The sequence below is a fragment of the Oryza glaberrima genome, chromosome 7, assembly GCF_000147395.1.
Source record: "Oryza glaberrima chromosome 7, OglaRS2, whole genome shotgun sequence".
NCBI classification, from domain to species: Eukaryota; Viridiplantae; Streptophyta; class Magnoliopsida; order Poales; family Poaceae; genus Oryza; species Oryza glaberrima.
The window spans coordinates 1434579-1449208 of record NC_068332.1 but is presented as its reverse complement, the minus strand read 5'-3'; the positions used below and the strand labels follow the sequence as shown (position 1 = coordinate 1449208).

Genomic DNA, 14630 nt, shown 5'->3' with positions numbered 1-14630 from the left:
CACATCACATGCATAAGAAAAAATTACATCTCATCACAAGCACCATACAAAGAGGATAATGCATTGCACCACATTAAACATAATAAGATCCATTACATCTCAAGCATCCATAATTAAACAATAAAGTCTTACAAAGCATTAAACTTAACTTAGCAACCACACATAGTCTCATACAAATAAAAACCAAATGTGCTCGACCATAAAGACATGGTAGATAGAGAGATAATCTCCCCCTTTGGCATCAAGACACCAAAAAGAGAGGAAGATGCGACGACGACTCAAGCGAAGGGCGCCTGAGGAGGATCCTCTGGAGGAGGTGATGTAGCGCCCGTTCCGTCGTGGCGCCTAGCGGGAAAACTATCTCTTAAAAACCCTAATTGCGAAATCTGTTTCTTTGCTTGTTGTCTAGTGTCCGTGCCATCTCAGATCTCGAATCCCCGATCTATTGTCAAGTTCAATCCCGAATCTAAATCCTTCCCAAATCAATTCCCTCCGCAAAAGTCTATTTTGCCTCCCTCGGGTTCGATGGGCCGAATTCCTCTCGGTCCATCTCCCCCTCCCTCCCCATCTCTCTCTCTCTCTCTCTCCCTCTCCCCCGCTCTGCCCATGCGCTGCGCACGCATGCGCGTGAGCCGCGCCGAGCCGAGCGCCCTCCGCCCTCGCTGCCGCTTCCCGCCGACGCCGCCCAAATCGCCGTGCCGCCCGTTGCTTCCCGCGCGCGCGCGCGCCGTGGTGGCCGACCGCCTGGTCGCCGCCGCCGTCAGCCTCTGCCGCGCCTATCCGCGCCTGCCGTCCGTGTCGCCGCTCCGCTCCACACCGCCCCCGCAGTCATCGCCGTCGTCACAACCCGGCCCTGCCACTCCGCGCGCTAGCTTCCAAGGGACGGAGGCAGAGCTTCCCCCCCTCTGCCGCGTCGCCCTCTCTTCCTCCTCCTTTTCCCCAAAGTGGCAAGGGGGCAAGCCCCCTTTCCCTCCTCCTTTTTCCCTTTTCTCTCCCGTCGGCGTCATTCCCCCCCTGTCGCCGCTTTGGCCGCGACCGCCGAGCGCTAGCTCCCTCCCTTGACCGCCCTAGGTCGGTCTCCAAAACCAACATTGCCGCCCTATAAACCCAGGCGCCCTCCCTTCCTTTTCCCCTCCCAATCTTCCCCGTTTTTCGCCCGCGCCATTGCCGTCCCTCTGTCTCTCTCGCCGACCGCCGCCATCGCATGTGCCGGAGGAGCTGGTGCGCGCTAGGACGCGGAAGGGGACTCCGGGCGCTCGTCTTCTTCCTCTTCCCCGGCCCAAGGCCGAAGAGATCACTCCCGTGCCGTCGGCCTCTCGTCACTGCGCCCCATCACCCCGCACGGTAGTGCCTCCCTCCGTTCTCCCTCCTCGTTCCATCTCCTCCCCTTAGACTCGGGTAGTAGCACGAGTAGCCTCCCCGTAGCTAGCTGGCGCCGCCCCGACCGTTGCCGCCGCTCGCTGTGTGCTCGCCGCCGTCGCCGCCGTGCTCCGTAGCGCCCGCTCGTCGCCGGCCTCGCTCGGCGTAGCTCCGCCCAATCCGATGCTAGCAACGGATTCCCGGAGTCGCGTAGATGCTCTAGCTCGCCCGAATCGGTCTCCCGTCGCGCCATCGCCGTTTCCCCCTTCTCTCGCCGCCGGTTGCCGCCGCCGCAATCCGCCGCCGTCAAGCATCCCCCGGCGAATCCGAGCCGTTGGCTCGTCTCCCCTCGTCCCGTGCAACCTCCCTGTGTGCTCGCTTTCACTTGTATCACCGTGGTTCGCTCCGCCGCAATCCGCCGCCGTCCGCCGTCCGTTCCGGCCGACGTCGTCGTCTACCTCCCGCCGGCCCACGTGGCAGCCACGTAGGCGCCACGTCGGCGCCGCCTCGGTCGCGACCGGGTCAAGCTGACCCCGGTCCGCCGCTTCCCTCCACTCCGCTCGCGCGCGCGGTCCACCGCGAGTCGTGAGGCTGCGCGTGGGCCCGCCGCACCGCGTCCTCCGCGAACCGCGCGCATGCACCGCACCTCCCTCCCCAAACCCTAGCACGCCCCGCGTGCACCTCGCTCACGGTGAGCCGAGTCGCCGACAAGCGGGTCCCACTCGGGACCACGCGGGATGGACCCGGCCCATCGGCTTCCTCTCCCCTCCCCACCCGCGCGTGTGCTTTGGGCCGCCTTCTTGGGCCGGACGGCCCATTAAGCTCGGCTGAGCCGCCCCTTTCTCTCGGGCCGCGCCCTAGCCGCCCGAGGGAAGTCTAATTCCCCTCCCTCCTTCTTTTCTTTTCTTTTCTTTTCAAAAAGGATTTAAATAAATCCTTTTCCTTTAGACCAAAAATCCAATAGTCTTAGAAATTCAATATCTTCCCAACCGTAAGTCCGTTTGACTCCGTTCAACTTCCAAAACTCCTCAAATCTCGAGATCTATCTAATGGCACGCCTAGAGGTCAATAATAGGGCTTTATTTTCGCCGTTTGTTGAGTTGTCCTGTTTCGCGTGTAGTTTCGGAGCCCGAAGACCCGCAGTGCGAGGAATTCGAGGATCAAGTTCAAGATCTCGAGCAAGGCAAGCCACCTTTGAACATCTTGAGCCTATATTTGAACTTAATTATGTTGCTTGAAAAATATTATGCATTGATAGGATTGCACTTAAGCTGCTTGTCCCGTCTGCGAGGCAGATTGGCGGACCTACCTAACTTGTTGCATTTGTCCTTTCCATTGTAATTGTTATTTCATGTTCCCTTGTAACCATTTAGTTGCGCCTCGATATTCATGCACTCTGTGCGAGTATCGACGGTCGCCTTCAAACTTAAAATTTGAGTAATTTCTTGGGTAAAATTTGGGTTTACAAAAGACTTGGAAAACCCGACACTTGGGTCGGTGCTTGCGAACTAAATGAATTTCCAAAATCGCGGACCGGGGAACGTACCGGGTGTACGGTTTCCCGCTCTTGCACTTAAGGACCGTTTCCTTGGAATTTCATCCGAACATAAGACATGTGCGACCACATGGGTTGAATGGGACCCTGGCTGAGTAACTAGCTAATCAGGGGAGCCATGATGCCAAGAGACATGTGGATTCAACGGGGTGGTGTCGGGGAGAACCCCCGGGTTTCCTGGCACAATATGGTCTGGGACCTAATCTGGTGTTGGTCTGGGACCCCTCTCGTTGGCATATGGTGAACCTGTGTCGGCTTTGGAAATGCCTTGTCATGAAAGCCTTAAGGTCTCTAGTCGTGGCCGTTCTGCACGGGCTGGATGATCCGGGTTAGTAATGTCGTGTGGGTAAAGTGTACCCTCTCTACAGAGGTTATTAAACTGTTCGAACAGCCGTGCCCACGGTCATGGGCTGATGTGAGGTGATTCCTAGCGTAGTTTTGTTTGACTACTGCTTTGTGAAATTTGCTGATGTGGTTTGGGTTCGATGTTTGGAAAATCTGCGGCTGATGGGATCAGCCAGGCCCGGGTGGCCGTTTGAAAGCTGTTGGCCGGGTGCCAATCTTGATCAATTCAAAAGACTACCTTGCACATACTCCGACCGGACGAGACGCACTGTCTCATTCGTGTCGTTTGAGAAGCACTCACTTAGTTGTTTCAGAAAAGAGTTTAAATAAAACCTATTGCAAAAACAACAGCCTTCCCGTTGAAGCCTGCATTAAACACTTATTTCCCATGGCTTGCTGAGTACTCCCGTACTCACCCTTGCTCTATATAAATAATCCCTCCCCAAGTTGCTGAAGAAGATGAAGCGGATCCCGCTGACGAGGAGTTCTTCCAGGAGCAAGTCGGCTACGATGAGTTTTAGGGTTTCGGCCTAGTTCCCAAGTCGCGCCTGTGATGTTTGGTCCAAGTCTTGGCTTCCGCTTCCTTTTTGTAATGCAGTTGTGAGCTCGGGATCTGTCCGCAGCCCAACATGATTGTACTCCTACTCTATAATAAAGAGACCTCTGTTGCTGTGATATTCTGTCTTCCTGTGATACCAGCACTGTTTCCTGGGACTGGTATCGATTAACAGGTTAATTTGGAGCGTCACGGGCTAGTCCCGCTCGGGGCTAGTTCGGGGCGTGACAGGTGAGGAGGATAGCCATAGCCATGACCATAACCGAAGAAGTCGAAGTCAGTAGGCAACCCAGACAATGGATCCTCAATCTCTTCCTCCTTTGGCTCATCGGGCTCGGCCTCGAAACCCGGAGGAGAAGTAGGGACATCAATGTGGTCCTCATAATACCTTGCCTTGAGGAACTTGACGTCGCGAGCCATTTTCTTCACCGAATTCCGCAATCGGCGGTTCTTTTTGGCCTCCGCGGAGCAAAGACCAAAAAGACTCCGCAAAATGCGGAATAAGGGAGACGGCTCACGACGAGACACAGAGGTAGGGCGCTCAGGAGCAGGAGGCGGCTGAGTGGAAGAGGAAGGGATGTCCCGAGCAGCTGAGGAGCAGGAGGCCTTAACAAGGCGCAAGTGAAGCTGAGAATGAGTCACATCATGGCGAAACCGAAGCTGAGTAACAGTCTCGATCATCCGCATAATGTGAGGAGCATAGACTAACCCCTTTCTGTACTGAATGGAGGCCATGCGAATCTCCTCCCACACAAAGTGATAAACATGAAAGCGATGAGAAGGGGGATCAAACCTGAGAAGCACGGTCCTAGAGAAGTGGTTAATGCTGCTAGCATCACCATCCTTAGGCACAAAGGACCGACGAAACATCCGGTTCAAGTAGGCAAAGTACGGCTTGAGACCGTCGACCTTGCCCAACACCACATTAGGATCATTTGGAGTGTAAAGAGGGAGTAACTCAGTGTTGGCAGGAATTTGAAGATTATGCAGGTCATCAAGGTTAAGCAAGGAGCGAAGACAAAAACCCCAAATCTCAGCCAACTGCTGATAGGAAACAGAATACCAGGACCCCTGAGTCATCCAGTGCATGGCACGATAACGATCAAAGTAGACGGTGGCATAAAACTAAGCAATGATCTCGTTGCACCAATTTTGCTGCAAAGTCATGAAGGAACGAATACCCATGAGATCACAATTTGCAATCACAGAGTTTAGCACCGGATCATCATGCGCCTGCAGCTCCTCCCAGTTGATCCATTGCATGGGAACGGTGGGATGAGCCTTGGACTTGATCACAGACTCATAAAAGTCTTGTTGAAAGAGTGTCCAAAACCGCGGATCCGTGGCGGTGCGGCGAAGAGAGCGTGGATCCTCATCCCGGCGAGGAGCAACAACCTCAGTCTTCCGCCTCCAATCATACACTTGGCGAATCACCGCCGGATCCCTCTCGGGTGTATGTATGCGGAGCGGACCAATGGGGACATTGGGTTGGTGCGGCGGCGTTTGCGGTTGACGAGAGGAGCCCTCACCATCACCACCACCACCAAAAGCTTGAGTGGACCGCCGAGGAGGAAGATTGCCGCCCCGAGCCACCCGCGCATCCTGAGGAACGGTATCCTCTCCACCGGACCAATCACTGTCCGAATCATCATGAGATGATGGAGTGGGAGAGCGGTCCCTCGGGCGCTTGGACTTGTGGGAGGTTAGCTTGCGGGGAGGCATCATTCAAACACAAGAGATACAAGGGATTAGTGAAAGGAAGGCAAGGAGGCAAGAAACAAGTGAGTGATGGCAAGAATCGTGCAAATCCGAAGTGATAGGAGTCGGCCAGGGATTTTCGGACATATCCGAAAATTTTCGGAAAAGTCCGAAAAATTTCGGCCGAACCCTATTACTCAGATGCCGCACAAATCTGCCAACAAAAACTTGTGAAATTGAATCTGCAGGTCCTATGGCACTAGGGGAACATCGTCACCAAAGGAAATCGCAAGATAAAACTTGAGGAATCAAGGATTTGATTTTAGGGCAAATACCTCAAGAACGCGAAGAACACTTGAAGAACGCGGTGAAGATCGACAATGTAGGTCCCAAGGAAGGCCCCAAACGCGCTCCCACGAGGACGGAGAAGAGGGGAGCCGTGGGAGGTCGCCGGTGGGGAGGGAGGAGGGAGTCAACCCGTGGGGAAAAAGAGAGGAAAGGAAAGAGAAGAGAGTCCACGAGGTGAGATTATATAGGCCCCGAAATTTTCGGATATTTCCAAAAACTTTCGGATATATCCGAAAGGATCCAGAAGGGTTGCGCACGGTTATGATGTTTTTCGGATATGTCCGAAAATTTTTCGGAAAGTCCGAAAAATCCTGGGATTGCAACGATTGAAAAAACGACGGGACAGAGATTTTCGGAACGTCTGAAAATTTTTCGGAAAGTCTGAAAATATTTTGGAAAGTCCGAAAATTCCTAGAAAACACAGTTTTGCAATGAGATTTCGCCGGGAATTTTGATGAAACTATTTTGCAAACATTTGAAAGGAATTTTGCAGGGGAAAAACACCGGGAAATTTTTGACAACAACACATTTCACAAATGTTTTTGATAGGATTTAGGAATGGAGGGATGGTCGAGCACAAGAGGCTCCATTTGAACTTGTGACTAGTACACAATCAATCACACAAAACAATAGTCACAAGTCAAATGGACAATCCGAGGGATCAAAAGAGAGGGAATTACCATGAGACAAGATAATTCACCCTCGAGAGAGGGAATGTGTGAATCTATTTCAAGTTGTGCTAGGACCAAAATTCATTGAAAAATGAGATCCCCATACACATAGATTCAAGTTCTCCATAAAATTGACTAGTGTCCATCCATGAGTTGAATGACCATTTTGTTACAAAGTGGTATGCAAACCTATTCTACCAAGCAAACATGCATGCAATAGATCAAGCCACATTCCGAGAATCCAAGATATTTAGTTCACTTCTCAACTCACAAAACCTAGCTTCATCTAAAGGCCTAGTAAAGATATCCGCCAATTGTTTATCGGTTCTCACATGTTGGATGTCTATGTCGCCTCTTGTAGAATGATCTCTCAAGAAATGGTGGCGAATATCGATATGTTTGGTTCGAGAGTGTTGGACGGGGTTGTTGGCTATTTTAATAGCGCTCTCATTGTCACATAGGAGTGGGATTTTGGATACATTGAGGCCATAGTCTCTCAAGGTTTGCTTCATCCAAAGAAGTTGAGCACAACAACTCCCCGCCGAAACATATTCCGCTTCGGCGGTGGATAGGGCGATGGAGGTTTGCTTCTTGGAAGACCAAGAAACAAGAGACCTACCCAAGAATTGACAAGTACCCGATGTGCTTTTCCTATCCACTCTGCACCCGGCATAATTCGCATCGGCATAGCCAATGAGATCAAACCTCGCCAACAGATCGGCTTATGTGAGGACGATGACGAATTCTCTATAGGGATTTCAAAATGGTCGAGGATATGTATATACCAAGTCTGTCTCTGCTGGATTGACCTCTTGACCATGTCTGCTGGATCGGATTGACGAATTTACCGTTTCACCTGGTATCATTCTTAACCTGTGTGCAGAGAGACTACCAGCGAGCATTATATGTTTGTCCGTACCTATGAGCCGTACGTGTTGATCAGCCACTGATCCACCTATAAATACTGCCTAATTTGCTTGCATTTATCATCGCCGAAAGAGAAAGCCCTGGCGGCGGTGGGCGTCGGCAGGGTGGCGTGGAGCGACGTGCTGGCGGCGAAAGCCCTGGAGCACGCCCGCTACTGCCGGAAGCAGCACATCCCGGGGAAGTACGGCGTGCCCCCGACGTGATCCGTCGATCAACTATCGGCGTGCTGTTGAGCTGTGTTGGCCAGCTCGTCGCTCCACGACACCTCGACGTACACGCCAACCGCCGCCCGGGCGTCGTTGTGGAGCTGCACAAAGTCTGTCTGGTCGCCTGCCGATAATGGTTGCGCCGTCGTCGTGGTGGCGAAAACGGCCGCCATGGCCATCACCACAGCGACGAATAAGGTCGTCGTCGCTGAACCTTTCTTTGCTACACTCTCCATGGTACTAGATAATAAGTAGTACGTACCAATTAACTAAATGAGATTATGCACTATGCAGTGAGTTGATGATTAACGCTCGCAATTAGGCCGTATTTATACTGCACTAAATGTGTTTTTGCTCTCAAGATGCATGCATGTCTAATAGTACTAGTACAATACAATAATTTATTTTTGCTCTCTGGTTTTTACGGATATATATATACCTCGTGCCAGTATAGCTAGGGCACATTGGTTCGGAACAACGCTGTATATGGTCCATTAGCAACGAGAACCCATCAAACATATACTTATGCAGTTGCACTCGAGTAACGAATATCAGCAGCCAAAGATGTTTTTTTTCCATCGTTGGATCTAACAATGCCTATCCTACCCAGCTAGATGCCTATCCTACCCAGCTAGATCCAACGATTATAACCGATTTGATACCATGATATATCAGTACCTTGAGGTATTTTTTGTTGGACTAGAGCAAACCTCTTAACCAAAATTTTCACTTTGAGCTGGATAATAATCTTGCCATTCATTCACTTTGGACCACCCTGACCCTTTTCTCAAGCATATGAATGATCTGGATAGATTATGTTGGCTCCTACTTGTCAGTAAATTAACTCCCGTAGTTGTATGTAGGTTGTTTCTATAACATATATACGATAATTGGATATAGATGGATAAAAGAGTTTATAGACTGGTCCAAAGTACCATAACAGTAAAATCACTCAATCAAAAGACGGTCCAAAACGAAATATCAACAATAAAAAATGGCCGAAAGAGAAATCTACTTTTTTTTTTATGGTTGAGATAAGCAGAGATCTGTTCATTCAACTTAACAGTCTAACTAGTTCACATCCACCGGCCTCATCCTAGCTATTTTGATATGCATCTAAATATATATATTATATCCTATAGTAATTGACGTGCATTATTTTTATTGCGACTAGCTAGCTAGTCCCTCAAGTAACACACGAAGAAACAAATAAAACAATAACAATGCATGAGCTCATCAAACTTGCACAAATATAATGCCTATATACGCTCGATATTTAGGTTCCGTTTGATTTGAGGGCATTGTTGAGTGCGATGGCCATTCACGTTTTAGGATAGGGAGAGATTTTTCTTTTTTTGGCTGTCCAATCCAAACACACCTTTATTGACTAATTTACTTATAATAAATTAAACAATTTAGAGAGGTCTCTATGAGCTTAAGCCCTGTTTTATATCGATTAATTATTGGGACGGATTATCTATATCATCGTTGTTTTTATATGGATTTCTTTGTTGCACTCTCCATATGGTAGCAGCCAATATAATCAAGTTTCGCAGCAGTGATATTAATTCACGAGTGAGCGATTACTGCCCAACTAGAGAGCTTATCTCTACCTAGACTCCAGTACAGGATAGGATGTATATATATACACTGTGAGAGTTTGATCTTAATTATTTTTTAGGGTTGCTCTTGATTAATTCAGATATATATGATGCACGGCTAATACGAAATACTACATAATGCATTATTGCTCTCTGGTTTTTACAGATACCTCGTGCTGGTATGGGTAGTACGTGCACATTGGTTTCGACCCCAACACAGGTATGAACGAGAAAAATGATCAAACTTACGCAATTGTGCGTGATTCATCAGGATCGACGACTCGCGCACACTTGTAAATTTTCATTGTTTGTAGCTTATGTGGGGCCCACTTCGTGGGGTCCAAAAGTCAGTATGTGGTGGTGGTGAGTCGACAAGATTTAAAGGAGCAAAGACAACTTTCACGGTACGGTTGATATTTAGCACGTACAATCTATTCATTCAACTTAAATTAGATAGGTTTACACACCCAATCAATGGCGTCATCCTCATTTGGTGTGCATCTAATACGCGTGCGTTCACACAAACACACCACGTACACCATACGTTCGTACACATGTCAAGTGCACCTCGTTTTTAATACACACTAAAAAAAAAGACATAGGTCAATGATGAATCCATGACTTTGCTATAATGTTGTTTAAAATGCCCTCGTGTGTGTAACTATGGGCGCCTCATTATAGTCAGCAGACCTATACATTGCAACTACTTAAAAAATATTTTCTAGGAAGAAGTACAAATTATCCTCCTGAACTATCACGGTCGATTAAATTGCTTCCATAAACTCAAATACTAGACTTTTACACCCTCAACTATTTATACCATACAAATAGCCCATGAGCACTGATCTAAGCGTTTTTAACTTGAGCTTGCACACGTGACGCTGACATGGCAATCCATTCAGCAAAGAAAATAAAAAAAACCTCCTTGGGCCAACCTGTCATCCTCTCCCCCAATTGGCTCCGCCTCTGCTCACCACGGTCCTCGGCTCCCCCTCCGTCGCCCACAGCTGCATCCGCCCCCACTCGCCGCCGTCCTCGGCTCCCTCTCCTCTGTCCCCAGCTGGCTTCACCCTCGCCTCCCGTAGTCCTCGGCTCCCCCCTCCGTCGCCCACAGCTGCCTCTGCCCCCACCGGCCGCCATCCTCGGCTCCCCCCTCCTCCGCCCCCAGCTGGCTCCACCCTCGCCCACCGCCATCCTAGGCTCCCCCTATGTCTCCCACAACTGCCTCTACCACTGTCCATCGCCGTCCTCGGCTCCCCTTCCGTCACCCACAACTGCCTCCACCCTCTCGGAGAGTGATGGAGGTGAGAGGAGGGAGAAGAGAGAGGGGATTAGGGAAAGAATAGACTAGAGAGATAGAGAGATTAAGAAACTAATAGGTGTGGCTTAAAACTGATTTTTTAATAAATATATTACTGACTGGACTGTCACGTAGGACTAAAACCACAGTGTGGATTAAGCCATGGGGTGCATAGTTAGAGATGAAGGATGTCTAGTTTTGTGGTTGATAAGGGGGTAATTTGTACTATCGCGATAGTTTAGAGGGTAATGTAACCAGTTGAATTATGCTCACTTTACTTATAGTTAAGTTATTTCTAGTTTTATTCTAAGTTTTACTTATCTCATTAGTAGCGCGTTGTTTGCTTTATTTTTAATATAAATTTAAACAAATTTAAATAAGCCTGACTTATAATATAAAACGGAGAGAGTAAGTTGTGTTATAAAGGTGATATGGAGCTGCTACTCCATCGATGATCGTGTACCAACGAAAAATCGTTGACGGCAGGCATGATCAAACTACTTGAATGTTTACGTGTGATCTGCCACGTTATATGATCGATACGAACTTATATACGTGATGCAAGTGTGTAGACACGCGTACGTGTACACGTCAACAATTTAATTTCTGTTTTGCGAGGGTGTGGGTAGGGTACACGTACGCGTTAACATCGTTTAGCTCTTGCTCTCTTCGGTGATTTATTTGTGCTTTGTATAATTAAGCTTAGCTATAGTAAATGCAATCAACTCATCAAGGAAGGGGTCAAGAGGAATATGCAAGTAGATAGGTAAGCATGACAGAACATTAAAGGTTAATTAATTAATTTTATCGATTAACTAAAGTACGCTGCTCGTACGTTCATCTGTTTTACACCAGCCGGCTTGGTAGCATTTGTTGAGGAATAAGTTCACGTTGGTTGGTTTAATTTATCGTTGAGTCTGAATCACGTCTTTAAACCATAATAGCAGATAAAACATGTACTTTAAATTACTTGAGATACTAGGGCAGTATTGAGGCTAGTTTTGAGGGACGTGGCGATGACATGGCACATAAAGTGAGGGAAAATATAAAATATGAAGGGACCCACGTGTCAGGAAAAAAAGCGGCTCTCTCGTCGTCTTCGTCTCCAAGGCTCCAAGCACCGTGGCTCGACGTCGTCACCGTGTTCCTATTCACCGGTCGTCAGCAACAAGAAAGCAGCTCACTAGCATCTCCATCGTGCCTCTAGATTTGGGCCGCCGCATCGGCCAGCCTGGACTTTGCATCTCAGTGTTTCAGAACCATGTAAAACCGTACACGTAGTTCAGGGTGTTCATCGACGGTTTTTGGCGGTTTGGTCAGAAAAACCGGACCAACCCAGAAATACCGGTTCATACGGTTTGGTTTTAACAGGTTTGACGGGTTAAACCGTAGAAAGTTTCTTTCTTCCTGCGTACGTGAAAGAAGGGGATCAGAGGAACAGCAACACAGCCATGGCTGTCCTTCCGAGCTCAATAGCAGCTGATTGCACCATGGCTCGTAGCCTTTCCAAGTGATGGAGGCAAGCAGGCAGCAAGCAGGACGGCAGGACGCCGGCGGCGGCGGCAGTGGCGGCGGCAGCGGCGGCGGCGAGCTAGCGATTGTTTCCTCCTCGCGATCGGATGGGAGCCGCCGTTTGGCTGCCTCGGCGTCGTCGCCGGCATCGGCGCCGCCGGCACCAACGTCTATGGGGCTGTGCACTTACGTGCGAGCTAAATAGCCGATGCTTGCTTGGTTGCCTCAGATGCCTTCGCCATGCGCGTCTTGCTGCCGCAGAAGCTCAGCGCAGGTCCGGAGGAAGAAGAAGGACGAGACACGGGTTCAACGGGTTACGGCGGTTCTAAACCAACCTGTGAAAAATTGGAAAAACGGTTTGGGTTGGTTTGGTTTCACGGGTTGAACGGTTTGTACCCAAACCGTGAACAGGCTGACACGTAGTATATGCCTTTAATTTCTGTGAGACTGACAACCTTAATTATCTGAACTCGACAGAGAAGAAGAACATCTCAAAACAAACATCAAACAAATTATTGACCAGATTCTCCGGCCACCACCACCTTCTCCGGGCAAGGCCGCGGTGGCGCAGACGCAATCCCTGACGTCGGCAGCGACGGCGACCTCTCGTGCTACTGTGCCAATCAACGAGCCAGCCTGATCCTTGTGCCACCACTGTAAAAAAAACGGTGGGTGCAACCACGCAAGCCACCGACATGATCGCCATTGTCCTCCGTCGACGATCGCTGCCGGAGCTCGTGGCCGGTGGTCCGTTGGGGGGACGGCCATGGCCGCGGGCGCCCGCGTTAGCGGCACGGAGACGTGACCGCGTGAGCGTCGCTGGTGCTTGCCCCGCAGGCCCTCGCTGGCCTGTTCACGGCGCCGTCCTCGCTGCAGCGCGCGGCCAGGGACAGTGAAGCGCACAAGAAGGATTTCTTCTCCCTTTCGCGAGAATCTCTTAACAATTTTGGCTCTGCATTGATCGGCGACGCGTGAAGGACGAAACTGAAGCTAGAAAGGGAGAGAAACGGGAGATGAGGAAGCTGGCATGTGGGGCCCATGTGGATCCCACGCTGACTCAGCTGCCACGTCAGCCAATACCGGAGACTATAGTGCCTGGGACCTCGATACACCGGTGTTGAAAGTTAAAGGACACGTTATATCTGGTGTTGCGGTTTAAGGACTCAATTTAAACTCGACGTAAAGATGAGGGACTTAAGATGAACTTATTCCTTTTGTTGATATAGGATGCCTGTTAGCCCAACTCACACTTACCTATGACAGCCCAACTCAAGGTTTTGAGAAGACGACAAGGCCCAGCTGATAATTAGATGTTGGGCTTGTCCATACAGTGCATATCGATCACTCTGGAATATATCCTGATTGGAATTTATACTATATTACTGCATGCTTGGTGTTGTTTCAGATTCATACCATGGTATATATATATTTTTTTGAAGGCATCAGACCATATGGTATATGTTTCAGAATATGTATTTGCTATGTTTTGTTTCATCCGATGTAAAGCCAGATGTATACCATGAAATTTTAATAGTTATTAAAGATAAATAGAATTGCACCATAGCATTTAGCATAGGCGTATTACTTACTAGTTATTTGACATTGAGGGATGTAGGTAGTATATATACTTGCATATAACTAAATGCACGGCTGACGACGACGACGACGGCACGTACGATGGTACTATATATGCATGTGAAGTACTGTAAAATAAAACAAACGACTATCCATTACATATATACGATAGTCGTGCATGCAGCTGCGTTGTGGACAATTCGTTAGTAGGGGGATTGGCCGATGTAGTTGCCCGGCGGCGAGTAGTTGCAGGTGATGAACACGCCGAGGCTGCCGTTGCACACGACGCGGGCGCATCCGATCGCCGTCGAGCTGCGCCACACCACCTGCGTGTAGTGGCCGCACGACTGCCCCGACGGGGCCGAGCAGGTGTTGCTGGTGTGGTTGTACCACTGCTTCTCCGACACCCACGCCGACACGGCGCTCGCCGCCGTCCAGTTGCCGCCGGCGGAGCCCCAGAAGAGGTTCTCGCCGTACCTCCCGCCGGAGTCCGAGTGCACCAGCTTGCAGTCGCCCTGCCGCTGCGCCGCGTAGCTCTGCGCGTACGCCGCCACCGTGTCGTTCCACGCCGCCGCCGCCACGCTGACGTTGGCCCTCGCCGCGTTGTGCGGGCTCACGAAGTCCTGCGGCGAGTTCTGCGCCATGGACGGCGCCGCCGCGAGCGCAAGAACTGCAGCAGCTAGTAACAGCCACGCTACTGGGCTTCTTGATGATGACCACGCCATTAGTGCTTATTAATTAAGCTCTTGAACACAAGCTAGAGATGAAGATATAGATATATATCAATCGAGAGAGATGATCACTATATGGCTATATATGCCGGGTATTTATAGTACGCTTGATCGATGATTAATTATTCTGCAAGTTACAATTCAGTAGTAGTATAAACTGAAGAAATGTTCAGAGAAGGTAATTTTTTGTCCAATAGGGTTGGCCGGCTGGTGGGCAAGAATCGGCAAACACGCGATTGACAGGAT

At 49.6% G+C, this 14630-nt stretch overlaps 1 protein-coding gene across 1 annotated transcript; it reads right to left on the bottom strand.

Moving 5' to 3' along the window:
* Nucleotides 1–13599: 13599 nt before the first annotated feature.
* Nucleotides 13600–14425, bottom strand: LOC127779776 (pathogenesis-related protein PRB1-2-like). The gene has a single exon (XM_052306676.1). It carries the CDS (start codon nt 14376–14378, stop codon nt 13857–13859), a length of 522 nt encoding a protein of 173 aa, XP_052162636.1. The 5' UTR covers nt 14379–14425; the 3' UTR covers nt 13600–13856.
* Between the last annotated feature and the right edge of the window lie 205 nt (nt 14426–14630).